This window comes from Lemur catta, chromosome 19 (genome assembly GCF_020740605.2).
Source record: "Lemur catta isolate mLemCat1 chromosome 19, mLemCat1.pri, whole genome shotgun sequence".
Classification (NCBI taxonomy): Eukaryota; Metazoa; Chordata; class Mammalia; order Primates; family Lemuridae; genus Lemur; species Lemur catta.
In genome coordinates this window covers 26,212,923-26,239,143 of record NC_059146.1, presented here as the reverse complement: position 1 = coordinate 26,239,143, position 26,221 = coordinate 26,212,923, and the positions used below count along the sequence as shown (strand labels likewise).

The 26,221-nt window shown below is 53.7% G+C and overlaps 2 protein-coding genes and 1 non-coding gene across 3 annotated transcripts; 1 reads left to right on the top strand and 2 right to left on the bottom strand.

Moving 5' to 3' along the window:
- The first annotated feature begins 3,543 nt into the window (after positions 1 to 3,543).
- FOSB (FosB proto-oncogene, AP-1 transcription factor subunit) lies at positions 3,544 to 8,558 on the top strand. Its single transcript, XM_045531418.1, has 4 exons — positions 3,544 to 4,227; positions 6,116 to 6,436; positions 6,681 to 6,788; positions 7,785 to 8,558. The coding sequence occupies exons 1-4, from the start codon at positions 4,102 to 4,104 to the stop codon at positions 8,244 to 8,246; spliced, it is 1,017 nt and encodes a 338-aa protein (XP_045387374.1). The 5' UTR covers positions 3,544 to 4,101; the 3' UTR covers positions 8,247 to 8,558.
- A 5,607-nt stretch (positions 8,559 to 14,165) lies between these two features.
- Positions 14,166 to 14,252, bottom strand: TRNASTOP-UCA. The gene has a single exon. It is a non-coding gene; the product is annotated as a tRNA-Sec (tRNA).
- Positions 14,253 to 17,036: 2,784 nt separating this feature from the next.
- On the bottom strand, positions 17,037 to 25,311 carry RTN2 (reticulon 2). Its single transcript, XM_045531416.1, has 10 exons — positions 25,067 to 25,311; positions 23,403 to 23,447; positions 22,838 to 23,308; positions 22,487 to 22,732; positions 19,686 to 19,893; positions 19,187 to 19,325; positions 18,997 to 19,066; positions 18,825 to 18,871; positions 17,792 to 17,850; positions 17,037 to 17,520 (listed from the first exon to the last, which is right to left on the bottom strand). The coding sequence occupies exons 1-10, from the start codon at positions 25,176 to 25,178 to the stop codon at positions 17,439 to 17,441; spliced, it is 1,479 nt and encodes a 492-aa protein (XP_045387372.1). The 5' UTR covers positions 25,179 to 25,311; the 3' UTR covers positions 17,037 to 17,438.
- Positions 25,312 to 26,221: the final 910 nt, after the last annotated feature.

The window sequence follows — 26,221 nt, the reverse complement described above, 5'->3', positions numbered from 1 at the left end:
ATGGATCCTACTGTCTCCCCCATGCTCAAGTCCTCCTCCTCCTGGAAGCTCCCCAGGATTGAGCCCAGCAGGGAAGAACTTGACTTGTCGGCCCCAGGTGTGCATGTCACGTCTCTGAGTGTGTCTGAGAGTCTGTGCATGGGTGTGTGTGTGTGTGTGTGTGTGTGTGTGTGCAGGGTCAACTTCTCCCTTAGGCACAGAAGGCACAGTGCCTGGGGCCCATGATAAATTTAGGTGACCCATAGAAATGAAGGCATGTATAAAGGTCGGGGTGACCCTGTTTTAATAACAAAACAAGCATCTGCAATGTGTCAGGAGCTTTACGGAATCTGTCCAGCAGCCTCAAGAGCTGGGCACTATTCCTGTCCCCCACTCCCAGGTGAGGAAACTGAGGCTCCAGATGTCACTAGGTCAAGTTCACCAAGCTACTTAGTGGTAGGGCCTGAATGTAAGCCCAGGTCACCTAGCTTCTGGGTCCACATGGGTTGGGGGTCAATGCCCAGTGTCTGCATGAGTGTGACCATCTGTGTGTTAATATTAATGTATTGACATACATCAATTCATTTAATAATGGCCCAAAGCACAGGCTCTGAAGCCCGACACCCTGCACACTTATTCCAGCTCTGCCACTTGCTGTGTGACTTTGGGCAAATGAGTTCACCTCTTTGGGCCTTTGTTTCCTTGCCTGTACAATGATAGCTCTTACCTCATAGGATTGTTGTGAAAATTAAATAAGTTACTATAAGCTCTTGGGAAGAATTAGCTCTTGTTATTGTTGTGTGAAGAGGTACACACGTAGGTGCCTCTACAGGGTGTGTGGTTGTTGGTGTGTGTGTGTATGTGTGTGTCTGTTGTCTTGATCTCTGGGGGTTGTGAGGGAACGTATGTGCACATCGTGAACATATGTGCATCTGTAGTAAAGGGTTAGGGGTCTCTGGGTGTTTTGGGGTCTGTGCCTGTCCCCACCTGGCTGTACACCTGAACCTTACGTCTCTTTGTGTGTGTGTGTGTGTGTGTGTGTGTGTACATGTGTCATGTGTGTTGGTAACCATGCGACAGTGTGTGTTTCTACATGCAGATGTGTGCCTGTGAAGCTGTTTTTGTGTGGCCACGTGCTGCTGCTTGTGGGTGAATATCTGAGTGCCCACGTGTGACCCTGTGGGCCTGTGAGTAGATGGCAATGGCTGTGTAGATGTATATGCCACCTGTGTCGGGTGTGAAAGTCTTTTGGCAGCCAGGGTGGGTATTTATGTGTCTTCTTTACTCCGTGGAGGAGGAGATAAGGGGCTTGGATGGGACAGAAGAATGAGGGGTCACTCCCTGTCTGATGCTGGGACCGAGTCACTGCATCGGTGGTGGCTGTGTCATCTCCCAGTCCCTCCTGTCCCTCCTTCCCAACTGGTGCAGACAGAGGGGGCGTAGGAAAACGGCATAGAGGGCAGGCTTGAGGCTGGGTTTTTGTCTGGAAGCCTCCATTTCCCCTTATTGTCCCCATGTCCCTCCAACCTTCCACATTGCCCCACTATTGGGACTGGGAATCAAGACCTTCTTGGGAATTAGGAACCACCCCCTCCTCCTGCTCTGCCTCAGACTTGCTGTGTGACCTTGAGCCGGGCCCTTCCCCTCTCTGGGCCTGTGAGATTAAACAATTTTAGGCCAGGTGCGGTGGCTCACGCCTGTAATCCTAGCACTCTGGGAGACCAAGGCGGGTGGATCGCTCGAGGTCAGGAGTTCGAGACCAGCCTGAGCAAGAGTGAGACCCTGTCTCTACTAAAAATAGAAATAAATTATCTGGCCAATTAAAAATATATACACAAAAAATTAGCCGGGCATGGTGGCGCATGCCTGTAGTCCCAGCTACTCGGGAGGCTGAGGCAGTAGGATCGCTTAAGCCCAGGAGTTTGAGGTTGCTGTGAGCTAGGCTGACGCCATGGCACTCACTCTAGCCCGGGCAACAGAGCGAGACTCTGTCTCAAAAAAAAAAAAAAAAAAAAAAACAATTTTAAAGTGCACCTCCCTCTGTGCCCAGGATTGGGCCAGGCTGTGCACTGGCAGGGAAGTGCTGGGTTCTCTGAGGTTTATGAAGTAGCTGTCGGCACCCTTCCCAGTGAGTGCTTAAGAGTTGGGGGCTGTGGCATCAGAAATACCCAAGTTAGACTCTTGAATGTCACTTGCTAACTGGGCTGCCTCGGGTGAGCAGCTTTACCTCTCTGAGACTAGGTTACAACAGTACTCATTGGAAGCAGCTGGGTGGGATAGTAAAGCTTATTACTACCATTATCATTTAATCAATCCCCAGACACAGATTTTTTGAAATTCATCCAACCAGGCAGGTCTCAGAAATCAGGAAAGACATTGAATGAGGAGTTCTGGAGTATGACAGTTCTGGATTTGAATTTCTAGCAATGGGATCTTGGGCAAACCATTTAACTTCTCCGAATATCATTTTTCTCTTTTATAAAATGAAGATTTTTCTCTCTTAACTTTTCAAAGCTGTTTTACGGATTACAAATCTTGTATTGAAATGCTTAGCACAGGAGCTGGTACTTGGTAAGTGCTAAATACAAGGAATCTATTATTATTATTATTATTATCTCCCCCCCCACACACATACATTCTTTCTGTCTCCAGATAGGATTATAAAGCAGGAAGGAGAAGCCACCAACACCATCAGAAGGGAGGCTTTGCTCTTTCATTCTCCATCCTCTCCAAACTCGCATTCCTCCCAAGCGCCAGACCTGGGAGGCCAGTCCGGTCCAAGAGACACATCCTGTGCCCAGCTGGGAAAACTGGAGTTGAAGCTCAGAGAGGGAAAACATTTTCCAGACTCGCCCAGCGAGTCAGGGCAGAAGCTAGGACGAGCCTTGGGATTCCACTCCCACCTCCACTATCACCTGAAGCATCACAGTCCCTCCAGCCTCACTCGGGACTCAGTTTCCCCGCCTACGTGACCACGCCACACTAATCAGGGTCTCCTTTTGGAGATGCGCTCTTACTCTCGAGTGGGGCCGCTGCACCTGCGGGAGAATGGGGCGAGGCGGCGCTCCAGAAGTAAAGGAGACCCGCAAGTTGGGGGTCTTCCCGGCCCGGGTCAGCAGGGACCTTCCCCGGCTAGCCTAAGCGCCTATTAATACCAGTCCCCGGGGCGGCGTGGCACTGCGCAGGCGCGGGCGGGTTTCGCGGGGTGCGCGCGCGAGCGAGCGAGGGATTCCCTCTGACGTCATTGCTAGGATACCAAACAAACACTCGGCCGCGCCGGCCGAGCTCCTTATATGGCTAATTGCGTCACAGGAACTCCGGAGAGGAGGGGCCGGGATCCCCTCCCGCCGAGAGGCCTGGAATGCAGCTCCTGAGACCCCTGGGGCCGCGAGGGTCAAGCAGGTGACCAGAACGAGGTTAGGGAAGACCTCTGGCTGGACGGCGGGCGGCTGGGTTCAGCGGGGCGGGAGATTTTAGGAAGTTTGTGGAGAGCAGAGTCGTGACGTAAGCACGGGGGGCGGGTCCCGGGCGTATAAATACAGGCTGGCGGCTCTGTGCTTCATTCATAAGACTGAGAGCTACGGCCACGGCAGGGATACGCGGAGCCGGGACTTGGAAACTTGATTATTGTGATTCTTCTTGTTGAGGGCTGTGAAATTTGCTTTATTTTTTTTCCGGAGAGAAAGTTTTTGGAAGGATTCTTCTAGATACTTCTTCATTTTACTTTGGAGGAAGCGACTTTTTCGTCCTCTTTATTACTCCCCTCCCCCCGTGGGACCCGCCGGACGCGTGAAGACCGCACTGAAGCAGATTCTATATAACGGGACAGTGCTTTCTGTTCCTGGGGGAGCGATCCCCCCTCGCCCCCGAGTCCTAAGGAGCCTGGACTTTCAGGAGGCACAGCGGCATCCTCTGGGGGCCTGGGCACCGCCGAAGGACTACACTGAAACTTTGCCATTGTTGGAGCGGGACGCTGTCCCCTCCCAGAGCTTCCCCGGACAGCGCACTTTGGGGACTCACTCATCTCACTCCGGACTCGCACCTTACTTCCCCCACCCGGCCATAGCCTTGGCTTCCCGGCGACCTCAGCGTGGTCACAGGGCCCCCCCTGTGCCCAGGGAAATGTTTCAGGCTTTCCCCGGAGACTACGACTCCGGCTCCCGGTGCAGCTCCTCACCTTCTGCCGAGTCTCAGTATCTATCTTCGGTGGACTCCTTCGGCAGTCCACCCACCGCCGCCGCCTCCCAGGTAAGTTCTAGATAGTAAGGATGCTGTTTTGTAGGTTTTATTTTCTAAGTCAAGGGTGGAGAGAGCAACCCCAACCCCTCACATAAAGCCACGTCAAAACCCAAGATCCGAAGTGGAACAGGCTCACAGCGCACTTTGCAAACTGCAAAAAGTCGGGAGATGTTTGCAATTGGTTATGCGTGTGGTGCGCAGGGAGGGAACGCAGCTAGGTAGGCTTTGGGGCGGGAGCGGGGTGGGGATGCGCCGCTCAGTGCAACGTGTATGCGGTAACGGGGCTGGGAACTTTTAGCGGGCTCTGGGACTGCCCCCGACTCAGGTCCCCAACCTGAAGGTAGCGCAGTTAGGCAGGTGGGGGAAATCCGGGGATACCTTCCAGCAGCCTCCTTCCCTTTCCTCCTCCTTCGGGGCGCCGACTCCGGCGCCGGGTAGCCCTCCACCCATCGGCAAAGCTGGCCTCGAACCCTCGGCCGCACTGCCTCCGCCTCCAGCGCCGAGACGTAACGGGGGACCCGTGCGTAACGGCTGACGCGCTGGAATCCTCCGTCTGACGCGGGGCACGCACGGCGCGCAGCGCCCCCTTCGTCCGCCCCGCCCCTGACGTCCAGGGAGCGTTCTATTTTGGAACGCCGGGGCCACGTTGCTAAGGGAGGGGGCAGCCCGGCGTTCCGATTGGTCGCCGCGGCGCGGGCTTTGGCCAATCAACTTGCCCTTCCTATTTGTAGGGTGCAGTTTCCTTCCCCGTGTCAGTCCCCGGAACCCGTGGTGCCAGGGCGTTTGGGTCTCTTTTACCGGCCTGTAGAGGCCGAGCGAGGGGATTCCTATCGCGACAAGAGCGACTCTTTGCGACCCAATGGGTTCGCGAAGACTTTGCGGGGATCTGGTCCCTCCCCTTTCGGGAACAGCGGGTGTCTGTTTGTGTGCCGCCGTTTCTTGGAGAGCCATGGTGGCCGTCACCCTCTTCTCTAGGCACACACAGACACATCCCCACTCCCTCTGCTCCGGATTCCAGATCCCCCCGGTGTATCCGAAGACAGGACTAGAATCGCTAACCGGAGGGGAACAAGCCAGGTGGTCTCCAGGAGCCCCTCCCCCTCTGGGTTCTCAGGGCGCTGATTGGCCGGCGTGCCAGCCCGTCCCTCTCCACGCCCCTCGGGAGAGTAGTTAAGCCTTCAGAGCAGTTACAGGATTCCATTTGCGGGTGGGGGGAGATGAGTTCTGCCTGGGCTTGGGGGCTCAGGTCCTGCACTATTCCCCCTCTGGGACAATCTAAGGGAGCCCGGGTGGTGACTTTACCTGTCCGTTCATTCTAACCTGTCACTTGTCAGTCTTACTCTGGGGAGAGACAGTTACTTGAAACGTTGTTCTAAAGTCCTAGGCCCGTCCCCCAGCACCCTTTTAATTGGGACCCCCCGCCTCTCGCACTGAGGGGTGTGTGTATGTGTGTGAGTGTAGAGGAAGGCTTGGCCTAAGGCCTCTCCTTCTCCCTCCCCTTGCCTCTGGGGTGGGGGTGGGGTGTTGTGGCTGTGTGTGTGGCTGTGGCTCCGTCCCGGGGTTCTGTCACCCGGCTGTGTCCAGCCTCCTCTCCACCCCCCACACCTAAGAGTCACCAACCCGGGGTGTGATTCACCACCCGCTGGAACCGTGCAACCTTTCCCCGAGGAAGAAGGAGGAGGTAGAAGCCAGTTGAGCAGAAATCCTCTCATTAACCACTGCGTCACGGTGTAGTGGAAGGGTGGGTGTTGTGGTTTTTTCCCTGTGACACACACATCCACACTTGCTCACCCTGTGCTCACTCACGGGGTCGCTGTGTGTTATGTGTGTTGGGTGTGTGTGTGTCGGTGTCTTTGTTTGTGTGTCTACGCCTGTGTGTGTATGTGTCACCCCGTAGGAGTGCGCCGGTCTCGGGGAAATGCCCGGTTCCTTCGTGCCCACGGTCACCGCGATCACAACCAGCCAGGACCTCCAGTGGCTTGTGCAACCCACCCTCATCTCTTCCATGGCCCAGTCCCAGGGGCAGCCACTGGCCTCCCAGCCCCCAGTTGTCGACCCTTACGACATGCCAGGAACCAGCTACTCCACACCAGGCATGAGTGGCTACAGCAGTGGCGGAGCTAGTGGCAGTGGCGGGCCTTCCACCAGTGGAACCACCAGTGGACCTGGGCCTGCCCGCCCGGCGCGAGCCCGGCCTAGAAGACCCCGAGAGGAGACGGTGAGTAAGGGGCACCAGAGCTTGGCCCGAGGGGGTAGAAGCAAGAGAGGCCGCAACTTTCTCAGGGGGTGGGGGTTTATTAAGGCCTCAAAGCTGCAGAAACCCCATCATCCTTGCTACAGTCAGCGAGGACTACAGAGTCCTTTTGTGGCTCCTGGGGGTTCTGGAAGAAGTGGAGGTTCGGGGTGGATGGAGGAAGTGCTCTGTATCCCCAAACCTCATGGCCTCTGTCTCCCCTACTCAGCTTACCCCGGAGGAAGAGGAGAAGCGAAGGGTTCGCCGGGAACGGAACAAGCTGGCGGCAGCTAAGTGTAGGAACCGTCGAAGGGAGCTGACAGACCGACTCCAGGCGGTGAGGACAGTCCCCGGGGTGGGGTGAGGGTATGCTGAGGGGGCTCTCTCCCCATTCTCTGTCCCCCCTCCACCTGTGCCGTTATTCTGGGATGAGAACCAGAGGTTCCACAAACGGGACTAGGTATAGGTATGGCCAGATGGGGTAGCCCTGTGCACACACACAGACCCCCACATACTTTTGTGGACTCCTGGCTACTCCCTTTCCCAACTTATGCCCCTATGCCCCAGTCTCCTGGCCTTCACTTCATCCTGGGGTGACAAGTGGGGGACTCTAGGAGAAGGGGAGAGACAGTCCCCTCTCCCATTGGTCTTGGGCAAGTGATAACCCATTTTTGCCTTGGTTTCTCCATCTCTTCAACCCCTCATCTTATCTCCCAGGATGAGTAGTCCACTTTTAACATTAGGGAGAGTCTGTGAAATTAATTATTTGATCCTTTGTCGATTCCCCACCTCCTGGCCCAGCCACACTCAGTTCTTCAGAACTTGGGCTGGTGGCATCCACCGAAGCCCACTCCCCCTCTATGCCCTACCTTGGTCTGAGAGTTCCCTGCTTCATGCCTGCAGGCTGACCTGTTACCCCTCGAGGAAACCAGGGGAATTGTCGACTTTCCTGCTCTACTTTGTCCCTTCCCTGGGAGGCAGAGAGGGACGAGTAACAGAGGAGCACATTAAAAGCACATAACAATTTTTCATTCATTCAACAAACCTCTGAGTGCCTCCTGTACACCAGAGACTTCCATGTGCACCCGGCCCCTTCCCAACCATCCCGTGGACAGATGGAGAAACTGAGGCTCCTAGAATGCAAGACCCTTGGCCCAAGTTCCACTGCATACCAGGACTCCAGCTCAGGGGGTTTTTCCTCTCAGCCGGGAGCTGCCTTCCAGTCCTGGGCCTCAGCAGCATGTGTAGGGGAGCCATGACCGCCTCTTCTAGTGACTGACGGCCTTTTTCTCCTTCCTCCCTCTCTTCTATGACCTGGCCTCGCCGGCCTCAGGAGACAGATCAGCTGGAGGAAGAAAAGGCAGAGCTGGAGTCGGAGATCGCCGAGCTCCAAAAGGAGAAGGAGCGTCTGGAGTTTGTGCTGGTGGCCCACAAACCGGGCTGCAAGATCCCCTACGAAGAGGGGCCTGGGCCCGGCCCGCTGGCGGAGGTGAGAGAATTGCCGGGGTCAGCATCCGCTAAGGAAGATGGTTTCAGCTGGCTGCTGCCGCCCCCGCCACCACCGCCCCTGCCCTTCCAGACCAGCCAAGACGCAGCCCCCAACCTGACAGCTTCTCTCTTTACACACAGTGAAGTTCAAGTCCTCGGCGACCCCTTCCCCGTTGTTAACCCTTCGTACACTTCCTCGTTTGTCCTCACCTGCCCGGAGGTCTCCGCGTTCGCCAGCGCCCAACGCCCCAGCGGTAGTGACCAGCCTTCCGACCCCCTGAACTCGCCCTCCCTTCTTGCTCTGTGAACTCTTTAGAAACACAAAACAAACAAACACACAAGGGAGAGAGATTTGGAAGAGGAGGAGGAGGAGAGAGAGGGGAAGAGACAAAGTGGGTGTGTGGCCTCCCTGGCTCTTCTGTGTGACTCTGCCGCCGCCGCCGTGCCACTGCCATCGGACAGGAGGACTCCTTGCGTTTTGTGCTGCCTCTTGTTTCTGTGCCCCGGCAAGGCCGGAGAGCTGGTGACTTTGGGGACAAGGGGTGGGAAGGGGATGGGCACGCCCAGCTAGCTGCCTGTTGACCCTCTCACCTCAACCCAGCCTCTGGGGAAGGGTGGGTGGGGGGTGACGCCCACTTCTGGGCAGTCCTGTATGAGGGTGGAGGGGAAGGGTGCGGGGTGGGCCGTGGGGTGGGCCGGAGTCCTCTCCAGAGAGGTCCAACAAGGAAATGCCACCTCTCCGATGTCTCCCACGCCGACCCCTCGGCGGGTGACTAGGCTGGCTCCCCCTGCCCTCCCGACCTCAGCTTCTTTATCCCACACTTCCATGGGGTCAGATCCTCCTCTGGACAGAGTTGAGCCCCACCCCTTAGAGGGAAGTCGATGTCCCCCTATGATAATCTCCTCCCCCCGCCCAGACTTACTCTGAAATGTGAACTTCCTGCCCTGACCGTCCAGCCACTCCCTCCCGGAAAAACTGGCTCTGATTTGAATTTCGCCTCCTAAGGATCCCCAAGCCAGCAGCCCCTGCTCCCTGATTGCAGTGTTATCCTCCCTCCCGCCGCCCCCTCCGCCCCTCCTGGCCTTCCTTGTTGGGCCTTTCTGACTTCAGGCGGCAGGGGGCACCGTGGTGCCCGTCCTGCTGGGGTGTTTATACTGTGAAACGAGTTGGCCGGATTGTGGGGGTGCCGGGTGGACAGCGCCCTTCCGGGGGGGATTGTACCCCCCAACTCCCAAAGCCTTTCCTTGGTCTCCCCTCCCCGCCCATCTCCTCTTCCCTGCCCTCAATGGTGAGTGTCACCACAAGGGGGTGACAGAATCGAGAGGGGGTGACAGTTCTCCATCTCCGTGGCCTCTCTCTCTCTCTCCTCAGGACCCTCAGCCCCAAGCCCTGGCCTTTTCCTTTAAGGCCTGTCACTTGTCCCCAGCCTAGGACGCCAGCTTCTCCGTCCTCTCGGCCGCCCTGCAGCCCCTTTAGATAGGGACCGAGGGAGGCGCGACATTTTTCCGGAGAAGATTTCAGAGCTGAGGCTTTGCCCCCCAATCCCGAATATTTTTGGACTGGCAAACTCGACGGGGCTGGGCTCCCGACCCCAGCCTCCCGCCCCGACTCCCCCGGCCCGAGTCCTGGTCTCGGCTGTCCCTCCCCGCCTTCCCTGTGCTTCACCTCGTGACAATTTTATCATGAGGCAAATTTATATTTTTTAATATAGAGGGTGGGCAATGCCCCCTCCGTGCTGCATGGAAAACAGTCCGCGTGCCCCAGCCCAGACCCCTCCCCTAGCTATTTATCCCTTTCCTGGTTTCCGAAAGGCACTTATATCTATTATGTATAAATAAATATATTATATATGGGGGTGTGTGCGCGCGTGAGTGTGTGAGCGCTTCTGCAGCCTCAGCCTAGGTCACGTTGGCCCTAAAAGCGAGCCGTTGAATTGGAAACACTGCTTCTGGAAACTTCGAACCAACCTGTCTCTGGCTGTCTGTCTCCAGCTGTCCCTTTTCTGATTGTCTTGGGCGTCTCCTGAGCCTGTCTCTCTTCTGTCTTCTCTCTGCCTGTTTTCATCTGGGACCATTTCTACCTGTCTCCTATCTGACTGTCCCCGAGCCCCTAGCTGTCTTCTGACACCGGGTTCATTGGGGACATGAGATTTTATTTTTGTGAGTAAGCCTGAGGGATCATAGATTTTTACAATCTGTATCTTTGAGAATTCTGGGTGCCAGTGTGAGACTACGAGCAGGGCCTGCCCCTGCCGACCACAGTGATTGAATCCCCAACCCCCCACCCTGCTGTATTTGTGGTTCTCTTTTTGTATTTTGCACCTGACCCCGGGGGGCTGGGGCAGACTGGCCCTGGGCCGCTCTCCTCCCCCCTTGGTTCTGCACTGTCGCCAATAAAAAAGCTCTTAAAAACCCATGCACCAGGCTGAAGAGTCTATTTTCTTCTGATACGCATTAGCCGGCCTCCCTCCAGCAAGAGGGAGTGCAGTTAGATTGCTGGGGGGACGATAGGCACGCATGCACGCAGGAACTCCTACTAGTGAATCAGCCTACAGCAGGATAAAAGGAAGCTAGATAGTTCGGGGGACTTCCTGTACACACAGGCAGTGCCTCGTAATAGAAAAAGCAGAGGGGGCAGAATATTAGCTTCTAGGTGTGGGGTCTTAGAGGTTTCCTGGTGATGTGGTTTTTATATTCAATGGCTTAGAACAGAAACTAAGGAGGTAAACATTGCACAGTAGGAGTTGAAGAATCCTGCCAGCAAACCACGAAAGACCACACTTGGGCTAATAAAAAAAGAAAAGAAAAAGAGAAAAGAAAGAAAAAGAGAAAGAAGAAAGGAAGGAAGGAAGGGAAAGAAAGAAAGTTCTCGAGGTTATATGAACTACAAAAACTGAGGTCCCTTTTGCAGTGAAGATGTGTTTCCATTTGTTTTTGTCACGTGACCACTTCTTTGGGGCTATGAACATACTGGGGTCAACCTGAGACTGACCAAACTGAAAATAGTGCCATTTTTTCTGTTCAAAGATACAATGGTGCTGTCCCCATCGTAAAATCTAAGCTCTCTCTTATTTGCATAACAGCAAGCACCTTGGGAGTTGAGGTGATGTCCAGAGGTCACTTAGATGCCTCAGTAAATGAATAAGCAAGGGGAGCTATCATGGTAGAATGAATTAAATTATTAAATAATAAATGTGCTAAGCACCTACTGTGTGCCCACCCATGTGCTGGGCAGTGTTGGGGACAGCAGGGACTGAGAGCCCCAGGCCCTGCCTTCCTGGAGCTCATAGTCCAGTGGGGGACACAGACCTGTTCTCAGTCAGGGACAACCAAAAAGGGACAGGCTTAGGGGAGTCATGGGACTGGGGGAGCCCAGCAGGGGCGCTCAGCTTGGACTGGGAGTTAGAAAAGACCTCTGGAGGAGGGGACAGCTGAGCTGGTCCTAGAGCAGTAGTCCCCAACCTTTTTGGTCCCAGGGACTGGTTTCATGCAAGACAATTTTTCCACAGATGGGGAGCAGGGGCGGGGGTATGGTTTCAGGATGATTCAAGTGCATTACATTTATTGTGCAGTCAAACCTCGCTGCTAATGATAATCTGTATTTGCAGCCACTCCCCAGCACTAGCATCACCACCTCAGCTCCACCTCAGGTCATCAGGCATTAGATCCTCATAAGGAACTAGCAACCTAGGTCCCTCGCATGCCCAGTTTACAGTAGGGTTCGCTCTCCCATGTGAATCTAATGCTATCGCTGATCTGACAGAAGACGGAGCTCCGGCGGTGATGGCAGCGGTGCGGAGCGGCTGTAAATGCAGGTGAAGCTTCCCTTGCTCGCCCGCCACTCAGCTCCTGCTGTGCAGCCTGGTTCCTAACAGGACACTGACCAGTACAGCTCCACTGCCTGGGGGTTGGGGACCGCAGTCGGAGAGGATAATAGAGAGTACAGAAGGGAATAGAAGAAGGATGAGGCCAAGAAAATAGGAAGTGCAAAGAGGGCATGATATAGTGAAGGAGCTCCACGTTCATGGTGGCTTAAGCAATAGGTGTGGAGAGAGAGGTTAGCAGAGACCAGGTTCTGTGGGCGATTAAATTCCCAGGGTAAGCAGTTTAGATCTCCTCTTGAGGGCACTGGGGAGCCATGGCAGGTTTGAGCATGAGAGGGCAGAGGCAAGTTTGTGCTTTAAGAACACCCCTCTAGCCACCAGACTGAGGGTGACCGGGAGGTAAAGGAGCAAGACTGGGGCAGGAGAGCAGGGAGGAGGTTGGCTGGGGACCCTGGGGGTTGAGGAGGGGCCTGGAACAGGGCCAGGGCCTTGGGACAGAGAGGAGGAGAAGGATGCAAGAGACATTTAGGAGGCAGGACAGCAGGACGTGATGAGAAGCTAACTCAGGAATGGCAATAGAGGGCAGCACTAAATAGCATGTGCTGGGTAGTCTGAGAGCCTACCAAAGCTGGGTGACCTTGGACAAGAGACATTTCCCTGAGCCTCAGTTTCCTCATCTGCAGAATGGGGCTGCTGTGAGGAGTGTGAGCTTGTGCATGCTGGTGCTAGGCTCTGGGTGAGGGTGCAGTTATACCATCCCCACTGCCATTATTGGGGCCACCCTGATTTCCAAATATCCCAGAATATTCTCCCCTTCTGCTAGTTAAACCCTTCTCACCCTTCAAGGGCTTTTTTTTTTTTTTTTTTTTTTTGAGGCAGAGTCCTGCTCTGTCACCCTGGCTAGAGTGCCGAAGCGTCAGCCTGACTGACAGCAACCTCAAACTCCTGGGCTCAAGCAATCTTTCTGCCTTGTCCTCCCAAGTAGCTGGGACTACAGGCATGCGCCACCATGCCTGGCCAATTTTTTCTATATATTTTTAGTTGTCCAGATAATTTCTTTCTATTTTTAGTAGAGACGGGGTCTCACTCTTGCTCAGGCAGGTCTCGAACTCCTGACCTCGAGCGATCCTCCTTCTCGGCCTCCCAGAGTGCTAGGATTACAGGTGTGAGCCACCTCGCCCGGCCAAGGGCTTTAATTTTCCCCCGACACCCCAGAAGTTTCGGTCTCCTTATTAAATAGCCTCATATGTTCTTCTTTTTTTTTTTTTTGAGACAGGGTTTTGCTCTGTTGCCCAGGCTAAAGTGCCATGGCAGCCTAGCTCACAGCAGCCTCAAACTCTTGGGCTCAAGAGATCCTCCTGCCTCAGGCTCCTGAGTAGCTGGGACTACAGGCATGTGCCACCATGCCCGGCTAATTTTTTTCTATATATTTTTAGTTGTCCATATAATTTCTTTCTATTTTTAGTAGTGACGGGGTCTCGCTCTTGCTCAGGCTGGTCTCAAACTCCTGAGCTCAAACAATCCGCCCATCTCGGCCTCCCAGAGTGCTAGGATTACAGGCGTGAACCACCGTGCCCGGCCTCTTTTTTTTTTTAATTTTTATTTTTTATGTTTTAAAGAGATGGGGGTCTCGCTCATGCTCAGGCTGGTCTCGAACTCCTGACCTCGAGCGATCCTCCCGCCTTGGCCTCCCAGAGCGCTAGGATGACAGGCGTGAGCCACCGCGCACGGCCTGGCCTCATATGTTCGTACCTTTCGCTCCCAGCAGTTATCACCTTTATAGTTGTTAATTAAATGTGTAATTACATGATGGTTTAATGTTGGTCTCCCGCACTGGACTGAGTGCACCAATAGGCCAGGGCCAGGGTTATCATCCCCACTGTGTCCCCAGCGCTGCCCAGTGCAGGGCCAGGCGAGCAGATGCTTGTCGAATGAGTGAATGACAGAATGAACAAATGAGCAAATATTTGATTAGTAAGTGCATGCGTGATTAAATAAATGGGTGAGCAAATGACTAAATGAGTAAGCAAATGAAGGAGAGAAATCCAGGATAACTTCCAAACTGGAAATATCCTAGAACTGTGAACTGTGTAGATGAGTTTTTCTTCCCCGGGGATGGGGGTGGGATCGGTAGAAAAAAAAGTAACTACAGGCAGAAACCCCTGCAGCATAGGCTATAAATTGCGATGTGGGGGCTTTTTGATTCTTTCTTTTTTCTTCTTCTTATAAAAAAACAAAAGAAAACAAAAACACACACACACAAAAAGAGAAAAAAATTGCGATGTGGAAGGCCGCAGCGACCTCTCCAGGTGCAGGGTGGAGGAGCATTCCCGTGGTAAACCCGCAAGCTAAGGTTCGGCAAACCCGCATGCTAAGGTAAAGCAAAAAGGAAAGACTGTCCCCGCCCGGAAGGTGGAATTGAACCACTCTGTCGCTAGACAGCTACAGGTTTGAAGCCTGCACCCCAGACCACTGAGGATCATCCGGGCAGGATACACTAGCGCCCCTGAAGGTATATAAAGTTCGCAAACGCTTACCTTTTACAGTTATGGTCGTGAAATTTCGGAAGATGTACGATGGTTGATTTCCACATCTATAAATTCTTTCCATACCTTTATCACGGCAGATGTCCTTGCAAAATGTTGCCTCTGCCTGCATGGCATGAATCATTTGCACTCAGAAAACCGTGTCATTTACATAGCGCCACGCATTCTGGGAAGCAGCGCCCGGGGACCTGGCTAGCTGTTAAAGGGTTCCGGAGTCCCTTTTTCCAAAGTGAAAAGTCAGTTTTTTAAGAGGAGAGACTCATAATTCGGCATTCAGAAGCGCCTTCGCTGAATATTCTGAATTCTTCTCCTGCGGAGGAGTGAGTGGGTTCCTGCTAAAGTCTGATTTAGCCTGTCCCGCGAGACTCCGGGCAGGCGGTGGTGGGGCTGGTGCGCCACCTGCTGTTCTTTTGTGGAACTGCGGAGGCCTACGGAGCACTGTTTATTGAGCGTCTGCTGTGTCCCAGGCACTGTCCTAGGTGCTGGGGATCACAGACCTTATCATCCTCAGCACCTAGGACACTGAGTTTAGACACTAGATATAACCCCAGTTCACACAGTCCATCCACCTGGGGGACTTGAACCTGTAACGTCATCATTTTTATTACAAAAATGGTGATCCTTTAATACCCTAAGTCAGTGATCCTTTAACAACAGCATCATTCCCTCGCATCAAACTCTTCCATGACTTCCATCTCAGAGCAAAAGTAAAAATTCTCAATCCACTTTATCAACCCCTATAATCTAGCCTCTTTCACCCCTCTGACCCTATCTCATACTCCTTTTCCCTCATAGCCTTGGCTTTGGGCATCTTGCTGCCCACATCAGGCATGTCACCTCCTCAGGGCCTTCACATCTGCTGATCCCCAGCTTGGATCTCCGTTTCTCCACATGTTCACATGACCCGATGCCTCCCTTCTCTCTGTCCTCTGCTCAAATATCACCACTCAGTGAAGCCTTCCCTGACCACCCAGTTTAAAATAGCAAGCCCTGTCACTCTATCCCCTTACCCTGCTAGACTTTCCTCCATTGTCCTGGTCACTCCCTGCCATATTCTATTTGTTTATTGTATCTCTCCTCCCGCTAGAATATCAGCTCCACGAAACCATGGACTTTATTTTTGTTCATTGTCATATTCCTAAAATATACTTGAGGACATTGCAGATGTTCAGTAAATGTTTGTGGGATGAATGAAGGAATATTATCACTATCCTTCTTTCAGCCTCAGTTTCCACATCTGTGTAACAGGACAAGTGCAACTGATCTTACTGGAGGAATCGTAATGATGTAAAAGTCTGGCACTGGACCAGGCAACTGAGAGGCGCTCAGTAAAGGCTGTTTCAATCTTTAGTCTGTTTCCTGCCTCCAGCCAGGGTACCAAGGGTGGGCTTGGAGGCTTTAGCCATTCCTGGCCCCAGAATCTCAACCAGTTCCTCTCCCACCATTCTTTGAGATAGACAAATGGACATTTTGCCTTATGGAAAATGTGAATAAAAGCATGTTTAGAAAATTTTGCTATTTTTTATTTGAAAATTTAAAATATTGTCCCTGCTGGGCAAATCCAGATGCAATATAGGTCCCCTAAGCCCTCTTTGTTTTAGTTAGATAGTTGCTAGTAGGCACCTCTGTATGCAAATTCTGAGGCTGTAACTACTCCTCGGAATGTCATCATCTATCTCCTAATATGTGACATGTCTCGCTAGGGGCAAGTGAGATGATTTTAGGTGATTCATGAGCAAACATTTTAAATGTTAATATTTTTGTGTTTCTTTTTATTATCATCTATTTCTGGTGAGCAATACTGGCTTCTTTCAAGCTGGTGAAGTAACAGTTCTTTTTGAAAGACATTTGTTATATTTTTAAATAATAAACCAATTCAAAGGAAAATGTTCAGTGAATAGCAGAACAGGTGGTATAAAGATCATGAAGGTCATGAGGGAATGACTGAGGTTTGGGAAGCAATGTCATTACCATGATATACTACGTACCAGGCCCTGTGCCAGTGCCAAGGACTTTATATGTAGATACAGTTATGGGGACAGTTTCCATTTGCGGAAACTGAGGCTTTGAGAAGTGAAGTCACTTGCTCAAGGTCACAGCCAAGAGAGAGTGGATCTTAAGACTTCAGTCTCCTCCATCTCTCCCCCGCCCCTCCCTGTTTCCCCCTTCCCAGTTTATGGCTTTGGAGCCTGAGGCCCAGAGAGGCCATTGAGCCCTATACTTGGTCCCAAGGCAATTCAGATGGAGAGAAGTGGGTGGATGAGAGATGTTTATAAGGTAGAATAAACATGACTTCGTGACTGATTCGATGTGGGAGGTGAGGGAGTAGGAGGCCAGGGCCATATCTGGGTGTCTGGCCTGGTGACAATGCAGGCAGTGAGACATGCCTGAGTTGGAAATCAGGTAGGATGAGGAAGAGGTTTAGATATGTTTGGGGGTGGGGGGCATCCAGAGGCTGTATGACACATGGCTCTGGGCTCAGGTGAGGTGGTTGCACAGAGGCAGAGTGTGGGAGCGATTAGTGATGTCTGCCTTGAGCACAGGCACAGGCAGTGACTGTCAAGGCTTGGCCAGCCCTGGAATGAGTGGTCTCTTCCCTTCAATCATTTCATAACCTAATTAGATGGTAAAGGAGACTTCTTCGCCAGAGATAGGGAAGGTTCTTCCGGAGTGTCATTTAAGTGCTTTTCAGTGCAGGAGGGGTCTGGAAGTACAGGAGGCCTTGGGTTTTCCATAGGAGTCTTTATTACAGTGTAAATCCAAGCTCAGGCCTCCTTTGGGCCCCATGCAAAGCCCCAGCGTTGGGGCTAGTGGCGTCCAGGAGACACCAACCCCTCACGGCGCTTCCAGCGGCAGGGGTCACAGAAGTGCAGGGCGGTGCCCTGTCTAGTCGACTACAAGTCCCAGCAGGCGCCGCGGCCAAAGTGCCTCGCCTTTCCCGGACTCCTGGAGCAGAGCCTCTTGGGAGATGTAGTCCTGGCTGCTCAGGCAATTTGCGCAGATTCCCTAGTGAGTGATCCTGACACCCACCAGGAAATGGCTCGGGCCGAGAAGGGGAGAGGGTGGGGAGGGAAGGGAGAGGAAGGGGGGCAGAGGGTTGCTGGGAGTGGGGGCACAGGGACGCCCTTCTCATTCGGCTTTGGCTTTGGATCCGGAGACTGTGGCTGCTGCAGAGGCAAGGGCTCCGGTCCCTGGGATTTTAGCTCGGATCCTGAGGGAGAAACGGGTGACATCATGAAGTGGGGCAAGAGACTAGGTAGGCATCCGGGAACTAAGGGGAGAGCTGGGTGGGGGAACTGGCTGGGAGCCCAAAGCCTGCCCCTGCCCTCCACCTAATGGCCTGTGTTGGCATAGTTGCTCACCCTTCTCTGAGGAGGGGGCATTCAGCCCCAGGAGATTTGGGGTAAGGGTGTAGAAGACAAAGGTTCCCAAGCTCCTCCCACCACCACCCCCGCCCATCCGTCTTGGTCCCATGCCCTTACTTAGCTTTGATGTGGCTCAACTGACTGTTCACCAACCCCACGTACTGGTCGATCTGGGCCTGGGGAGACCAAGCAGGGGTGAACGAAGGCTACTTCTTCCCCCACCTCCAACTCAGGAGTTGTGGGGAGTGGCCCACCACTCCACCCTCAACTCTTTAATAAAATACTTTGGCAGTCAGAGATTCTAGCTGTAGGCTCAGTCGGTTGGGCCCTGCTCTGTGTCCGGTCCCTGAGTGGACTGACTTAAATACTAGTTTAATTCACAGTGCTAGTTGACTTTGAGAGTCTCAGTGACCACCCCCCCGCTGCAAGGGAGGGTGTTAGAACTATCTGGCAGGGCAAGTATCATCTGGCTCTCGGCTGTCCTGGGGAAGGGAGTGTCAGTCTGTCTGCCTGTCTCTGGATAGGATGGATGTCAGTTGGTACTGCTCATGTCAGTGTCCCAGCAACAGCCATCCCACCAGAATGTGACATGTGAGGCCCCTGGCTGTTTCAGGGGTCAGGGCATCAGTCTGCCTGTCTTTGGCTGCGACGGGTGTCAGACCCAGACTATGTGTGGGGATAGGCAGCATCAGTCTATTTGTCTCCAACTGGAATGTATGTTTATCAGTCCCTGGTGGTGTCAGGGACAGAAGACATTAATCTCTGCCTGTTTTCTGGCTGGGGTGGGTGTTGTTCAGCCTCAAGCTGTGTCACAGAGAGAAGACATCAGCCAGGCTGCCTCTCTCCGGCTAGGACATGCCAGTTGGATGGCATCCACCCTCAGATAGGAGCATCAGTTAGTCCACCTGCTGTGAGTTGGGCTATGTCAGTAGGGTTCCAGCTGTCAGGGGACATCAACGAAAATGCCTGTCTCCAGCTCTTGAAACATATTAGTTAGACTGTAGCTCTACTGAGGAGGGGCAGCAGCCAGAACACCTGTGTCTGGCTGGGACATCTGTGCATGGGACCTAGGTTCTGGAAGGGAGGCAGTCAGATTGCCTCTGTTTTGCTGGCCGGGGTGGGTGGGGACCTGAAGGCTTGCCACGCTCACCTGGTGCTGCCGGTACAGCAGAGGGACAGTGAATAAACCGATCACTCCTGTGGGGACAGAGATGGAGGTCAGGGTGCTCCCAGGAGATAAACAGCTCCATCTGGAGCCCTGTCTTCCACCAAACCCCAACACCCCCGCTCCCTACTTTGCCTCCACAGCCTTCCCAGCTCACCCAGAATGAGAAGGGTCAAACCATTGAAGACGGCACCCACGAAGGTCAAGATGTAGAACAGAAGGGCCAGCTGGGGGTGAGGGAGAGGGTGAGCAGACCCACAGGGCACTCCCAGCAATGGCCCTCCCACCCCGCAGGGGCACAGAGGTGAATGCTGGGAACCCGGGTGGGGGTGAGGGTTTCAGGGCACCTTGAGGGAGTCCATGAGGTCTTCTACCAGGAAGAAATGCCGCAGCTGCGAGGCCGTAGAGACCATGCGGGAGGCAATCTGCTGGGATAAACGTTCCGTCTGCTCCCGAGTCAGGGTTAGGTCCACATCCAGGTAGGCCCTGAGGGTACAAAAGGGTGTGGGGTGACTCAATGGCAATAAGCTCAGACTGGTGGTGGGACATGCGGTGGCTGAAATGGGCAAGAAATGTGGATTGCAGAGAAGACCAGAGTTAGGACTGAGGCACAAAGCAAAGGAAGTACGTGTAGAGGGCTGGGGTCAAGGTCAGGGTCGGGAAAAGGGCTCAAGGGTACAAAGTTAGGATCACAGATTAGGGTTGGTAGGAGGGTAGGTTAAAGGATCAGGATGAAAAAAGGATCAGATGGGTCAGGGCCAGGATGAGAGTTAGCGCCTGATTTATGGTCATGGGTCAGCGCTGGGGTGTGGACAGGGCTTAGGGTCAGGGGCCAGGGGTTCTCACTGGAAAGGGTTGGCGCCATCCCCCCGGTGCACGGCCTGCAGCACTTTGCGGTAAACCCTGAGAGAGATGGTGGCGCAGAGCAGCAACAGAGCCACGTGGGCGGCCACGGATACGATGCTAAAGTGCAGGAGGCAGAGGAGGGAGACCATGAGGCCTGTGAAGACCACTCCCGACGTCCTCGTGTCCTTCCAGTACAGCAGGTCGGCCACTGTGGAGGGGTGGGGGGCATCAGGCTGGGGCTTGTACCTGGACTGGCCGATCTCTTGACCTCCCTTTTCCTGTCCCACGGCTGAACCATGACTTCTTGACACACCTGTTTGAGCCTTAACCCTATTTCCAAATTTTTAGTGACCTCTTTTTTTCCATGCTTGTCTCCCTTAGTCTCCTGGAAAAGGAAAGTTAACCATCTAGCATGTCCCCTTAATCTTGCTCCTCCCCATATAATTATCTGTGGACACAGAAGTACAAACCAATGCTTCTTGGTCATTATTTATGACAATGGAATTGTAGATACACTTTTCTGCATCATGTACTTCTCACTCCACTTTTCCTCCTACAATTCCTTTCTCATCAACCAGAATGGCTCTTAATTCATTCTTTTTAAGAACTACATGGTACTCTGTAGTGTGGCTGTGCCATTGTTCATTTTATTCAGCCATGTACCTGTTGCTGGGTCAGTCACTGTTTCCTAACTCCTCCTCTGCAAAGAGTGCTGCAAGCAACACCGTTTCACAGGTATTCCTACCTCCTAGAGCTTCTATTTTCCACGGTTGGAAATGCGGGGTGGACTGGTTATGTATTTTTTAATGTCATAAATTTTGTCAGATTGCTTATTAGCAAGATGTCAGTAACAATTCTTATTTCCACAAACAGCATGAGAGTGATCTTTTCCCAGCATCCTGCCCAGCAATAGATATTATTGTTTTTTAACTTTTGCCAACCTGATAGGTGTAAAATGATATCCCTTTATACCCTTACCAACACATTTTTCTATGTCCTAAATGTATTAATAACACCATACTCCTTTCTAAGCTCTATCGCAAATTTCTGACCCCTTTCTAGACCCTAGGCTCATCTCCCAACTTCCAGGTCCAATCTGAACCCTGACCAGTGACCTCTGGACCCAAATGTTTCATCTCATCCATCTAAAGTTTTGGTTTTTTTTTTTCTTTTTTGACACATCTATGGTTGTAATAAACTTTGAAAATCTGCTCCCATTTGAGCCCTGATCCAGAAGCTCAATACCCTCCTATTTCTTTCCAGATCCTCTCCCTTCTCCCACCCTCACTCCAATCAAACTGACCCATCCCACTGGCCCCTCTCAGAGGCTGACCTCGCTCACTTCTGTACACACATACTCTCACTCTCATTCTAAATAGGGCAGCCCCCTCCCCTCCCCAAGGCCCGGCCCTTTAGGGCAGGCTCCCGGGAGCCCCGTGCCAGTGGGTGGGGGAGGAGCCAGGTCGCCTGAGGCGGGGTCTAAGTTTAGGCACGCTGGGGGGAGGGGGCCTCACCCCGCAGCTGTGCTGGCATGTCCAGCCTCTGAGTGACAGCGCCGCCTGGGCCCAAGGCTGGGGGAGGGGGCCTCCGTGTTCCTGGGCCCCAAAGCCTTGGCTCCCAGGAGAGGGGACCCCATGCTCCCTCCACACCCTCCCTAGACGCCCCCTCAATCCCCCAGCCCTAGCCTGCAGCGCTGGGGAATCAGACCAACAGGAAATATATCCCAAATCTGAGGGAGATAAGAGCGAATCTGGACCCCTTTCCACCATCCCCCAGCCCGGGTCCAGCCCGCCCCACAAGCCCACCTTTACTCCCCATCTCGGCTCCGAGTGAGAGGCCGCGGACACCGCTGCTTCTCGGGGATTTTGCCCACTTCAGTGGAACCCGAAGGAAGGGAGTAGGGAGGCGGGGCCCCTTTCTACCCAGCCAATGGCTGTCCATAGAGGTGGGGACAATTCCAAAATTGGAACTCTCTTGTAAACAGCGGAAAGCCCTGATGTCTACGACCAACCCTTGGCTGTCCCTGGAGGCGGAGCATATTTTTAAGGCTGGGTCTCTGTACAACTGGCCAACAGATGTAGTCAAGGAAAAGAAGAGTTTTAAAAAGGCATAGAGTTTGGCCAGGTACGGTGGCTCACGCCTGTAATCCTAGCACTCTGGGAGGCCAACGCGGGAGGATTACTTGAGGTCAGGAATTCGAGACCAGTCTGAGCAAAAGTGAGACCCCCGTCTCTATTTAAAAAATAAAAAGAAAAAAAAAATTAGCTGGGCAATTAAAAATAGAAAAAATTAGATGGACATGGTGGTAGGCGCCCAGCTACTTGGGAGGCTGAGGTAGGAGGATCGCTTGAGCCCGAATTTGAGGTTGCTGTGAGCTAGGCTGGCGCCACGGCACTCTAGCCTGGGCAACAGAGCAAAAAGGCATAGAGTTTACTTGTAAATGTCCCATGGCCACATCTAGGAGAGAGCTTTAGTTTTTCAGGGATTTGGCCTGTACAAAATCAACCTCTAGGGGGAGCACTCCAAAAGAGGGAGGACTATTTTATAGCAATCAGCCAATCCTAATGCTCGAAGAAGGACTAACTCTCAAGTGGGCGGGGAATCATATCTAAAGAGCCAATTATAATCTCAGATAACAGGAAAATTTTTAAAAGGCCAGTGTTTATGAAGTCTAGCCAATAGCAATACCTCTTGCCTGCTGCCACTAGCCTCTGTTCCTTTGTGAGGTTGGTCCCTTCAAATGCCAATCCTCACACTTTGCCTCCTTGTAGTCCAATGGAACACCTTCACATGCCGCTTACCTAGAAGGTGTGGCCCCAACGTGAATGCTGATTGGTCCGTGCTATCCAGGCACTGTCCCCTGATTGGCTCCCATTCCAGCTGGGGTTCTTCGGCTTCCAGTGAGCGCTCATCAGGACCAGAGTTCGAATCTCGGGATCCAGGTGGGGACGGCGTACCCACCTGGGGGGTCCCAGAGCCCGGACTGGGCTGGGGAGTCAAGACCTCTGGCGGTGAGGATTGAGCAAGTCGGAGTTGTAGGTCCAATGCTGGCGCAGCAGAGAGAGAAGGCTGTGAGCTTTCTCCTTGGAGGTTCCCTGAGGAGAGACCACCCACCCCTCTTGGCTTTGGTCCCAGCACCTCGGACATCTCACCTTCCCCAGCTTCTCCCACCTCCGATCCATCGGGTTCCTCATCTTCCAGTGGAGTGGAGCTACTGGTGGCAGAGTCCTCCCCGGATCCCGCTCCCTGGGGCGCCCATCCCAGCTGGTCCAGCCGGAGCCTCAGGTCCTCCAGGGGCCGCTCGGCCGGGGGAGCAGTGTCGGGATCACTACGGCGTCCGGGCTCTGGGGATTGGCTCAGGCTGGGGATGCTCTCCAAGCTGTCGCCCAGGCCGGGCTGAGGGTGCGGGTCTCGTGGTTCTGAGATTGAACGGCCCTGGGGCCGGGGGCGGCGGGCAGCTGAATCCCTGCGGCCCCCGGAGCCCACTATACCATCGAAGGCAATGTAGGAGAAGGTCAGCTCCCGGGGGGTGCCCCAGTCCTGCGAAGTAGTCTCCTCCTCCTCGTCCTCCGAGAATTCCCGTGCTGTGTGCAGCTCCCGAAAATCTGAGTCGTCGTTCCCTCCTACAGTGCGTGAATGAGAACCATGTGAGCTTCTCTGAGCAGGACCCTGACCTGCCTAGTAGTGAACCCCCTCACATCCTCCCCATCCACTTACCTTCTGTGGAATCAGGGGTAGAAGAGGCTGTAGACGGAGCTTCTTCTGCGAGAGGGAAAGAATCGAAGACTCTTAGAAGCTCAGACTGTCCGAATCACAGAAGTTTGCAAGTCTTGGAATCTTGGATGGTCCGAAATAAGGAATCTTATAATATGTGAATCATAGGACTTTTAGAACATTCTGCATACAGGCTGTAAACCTCATTGCCATCAGAGGCTCAGAGTCTTAGAAGTGCAAAGCTAGAACCTTAATCAAAGACTCTTCAAATTAGGAATCTTAGACAGTTTCAATTCATTGTTTCAACAGCCATTTATTGAGCACCTACTATGTGCCAGGCACTGTTCTAGCCCCTAGGGATACAGCTGTGAATAAAACAGACAAAATCCTTGCCCTCATAGAGCTAACACTCTGGAAGAGACAGACAATAAACAAGTGAATATATGATGCTGGGTGCGGATGAGTTCATGGAGTAAAATAATGCAAGGTACTCGTGAAAGTAAAGGGATGCTGTTTCAGACAGCATGGTCAGGAAGGCTTCTCTAATAAGATATTTGAGCAGAGACCTGAATGAAGTGAGGAAGCCATGCACATGTCTAGGGAAGAATCTTCCAGGTAGAGGGGAAAGGCAGTGCAAAGGCCCTGATGCAGGCATGATGCTTGGCATATTTGAGGAACAGAGGGTTGTGACAGGAGCAGAGCGACTTATGGGGACAGAGATGAGAGATGAGGGCAGAGGTAAGAGGGGGAGATCAGTAGGTCCTCCCTTTATAATCCAAAGTTAAGTACAAGATCTTAGAATGTTAGGATGATCCTCTAACATGTTGAAACCACAAATTCTTAGAATTTTGGCATCTGGACACTCAAGACATGCAAGTAGCTAGATTTGAGAGTGTTGAAATCCCCAGCTGTCAGATCCCTGAGTGTGGGACAGAGAATGGTTGACATGGACTCAGAGATCGTGGGGATCAGGCCAAGAGTTTTCAATTGGGAATCCAGCCCTTCAGAGCCAGCCTGGGGCTTTGCACCCAGGAGATGCTCAATACTGTTTGGAAATTGAAATTTGACGCCCCCCACCTCAGCTGAGGAATCAGAGGGCTGGAGCAGACTGGGTCTTCCCAAGGGTTACCACTAATCAGCGGTAAAGCCTGCTAAGGACCCATAAGTCCTTGCCCCAACCCAGGGGTGGCTGTTTTCCGGAGACAGGAGATTGGACAATTTGGGCGAGGTCGGGGGTGCCTCTTGGGCAGAATACAGGGGTAGGATTCAAAGATAAGTGATGGGGAGCCTGACCTCTCTTCTCCATCCTGGCTCTACCCCTCCATTCAACCCGTCCCCGCCAGCTGCGGCCAGCACCAGAGCCCGGGGACAGCTCCCTGCACGCGTCCTCATTCCCGGGCGGGGCCAGGCGATACATCCCAGAGTCCAGCGCACCCCTCGCCACATATCTCGGTGCCCCCTACCTCCACCCTATTTCACCCGGGTCCTCCGGGTCAGGCTGCCCCAGTCACCAGCCACAGCGCGGGGGGAGGGGAGAGCTTCCTTTGTCTCCTTCGCCTCCTCCCCCTATCCCAGCTCTCCCGCGGGCAGGCGCGGAAGGGATACCGGGGAGGACCCCCACCTGGGCCTCTGGGCCCCACACCAGGCCCAAGCCTCTCTGTACTTACTGCAGTGGGCGAAGACCGGCAGGACCTGCCCCATGGCCCCCCTCGGGCCTGCATCGGGACCCCCCGCCCACTCCGGCCGCGCCGCCCTGGGCCCGGGGCCGCTGGAGCTCATCTCCGCCGCGCCCAGGACGCCGCCGCCATCCTCGCCGCCTCCTCCTCCCCGGCCGCTCCAGCAGCCGCCGCCGCCGCCCTCTGCTCGGCTCGGCTCGGCGGGGGCGGGCGGGGCGGCGGTGGGAAGGCACTGCAGCGCGGGGCCGGGGGCGGGGCCAGAGCACAGGCCGGGCGGGACCTGAGGGAGGGCGAGGGGGCGGGGAAACAGCGTGGAGCTCGCGTGGGAGGGGCGGGGCTTTTTTACTAGAGGGGCGGAGCCAGGAGGGTAGGCGACTGGGCCGGGATGAAGTGGAAAGCGGCCTGGAGGGCGGGGTCTACACGCAACGGGGAGCCGCCTTTAGGGGAAAAGGGGCGGGGCCTAGTGTAGGTGAGGGGCCAGGGAAGAGAAAGGTGAAGGGGCATTGGCGAGAGGATGGGGGCCTGCATCTCAGAGTGGGCTGGGACGGAGCTAGTCATTGAGGAGGGGGTAGGAAAATTCTAAGGCTCCGAGGTTAGATCCGAATCTATTTTCGCAGAGGCAGTGGGAAAGGGGACGGGAGAAAACGACTCAAACTTTTGAGGCAAGGGCAGGAACTCAGACATGGGTGGGCCTTAAACCAATTTATAGTTATTCAAATAATTGGGCAAGGTCGGAGTTAGAAGCGATGCCAGGACTGCGAAAATTGGAAGGGTTTGAGGCTGTGTGCTTGAAGGGATGGGCGAGACTTGGAAGAGAAAGCAACAGAAGGCCCGAGGGTGGGGACCACAGGGGAGGGGTCGAACTAAAAAGTACGGTATTTAAAGGTTTTGAGTCTGGGGGGCTGCACCAATGAGGTAAGCGGAGCTTGGACTGAGCAGGGCTGGTACCTGAAACCATGCATGTTGTGTTGGGAACAGATTCTAGAGTTAATTTCCCTGTAAAACCGATTACTTCTTCTGTGACTCAGTTTCCTCTTCCCGTAAACTGGAGATGATGATGTATAATGGTGTGTGACCCATGGTAAGTGCTATATAATAGTTTGGTACTACAGTATTACCGTTTTTCCTAACCCAGATCCCAAATCC

Bases quoted from the DNA above. Each gene is read 5' to 3' on its own strand.
- FOSB (XM_045531418.1), top strand. From the start codon at position 4,102: ATGTTTCAGGCTTTCCCCGGAGACTACGACTCCGGCTCCCGGTGCAGC. The intron at 4,228-6,115 runs GTAAGTTCTAGA...GTCACCCCGTAG, and splicing joins CCACCGCCGCCGCCTCCCAG to GAGTGCGCCGGTCTCGGGGA. The intron at 6,437-6,680 runs GTGAGTAAGGGG...TCCCCTACTCAG, and splicing joins GAAGACCCCGAGAGGAGACG to CTTACCCCGGAGGAAGAGGA.
- RTN2 (XM_045531416.1), bottom strand. From the start codon at position 25,178: ATGAGCTCCAGCGGCCCCGGGCCCAGGGCGGCGCGGCCGGAGTGGGCG. The intron at 22,733-22,837 runs GTGAGATGTCCG...CTGCTGCGCCAG, and splicing joins GGTGGGAGAAGCTGGGGAAG to CATTGGACCTACAACTCCGA. The intron at 19,067-19,186 runs GTGCCCTGAAAC...CCTCACCCCCAG, and splicing joins ACCTCATGGACTCCCTCAAG to CTGGCCCTTCTGTTCTACAT.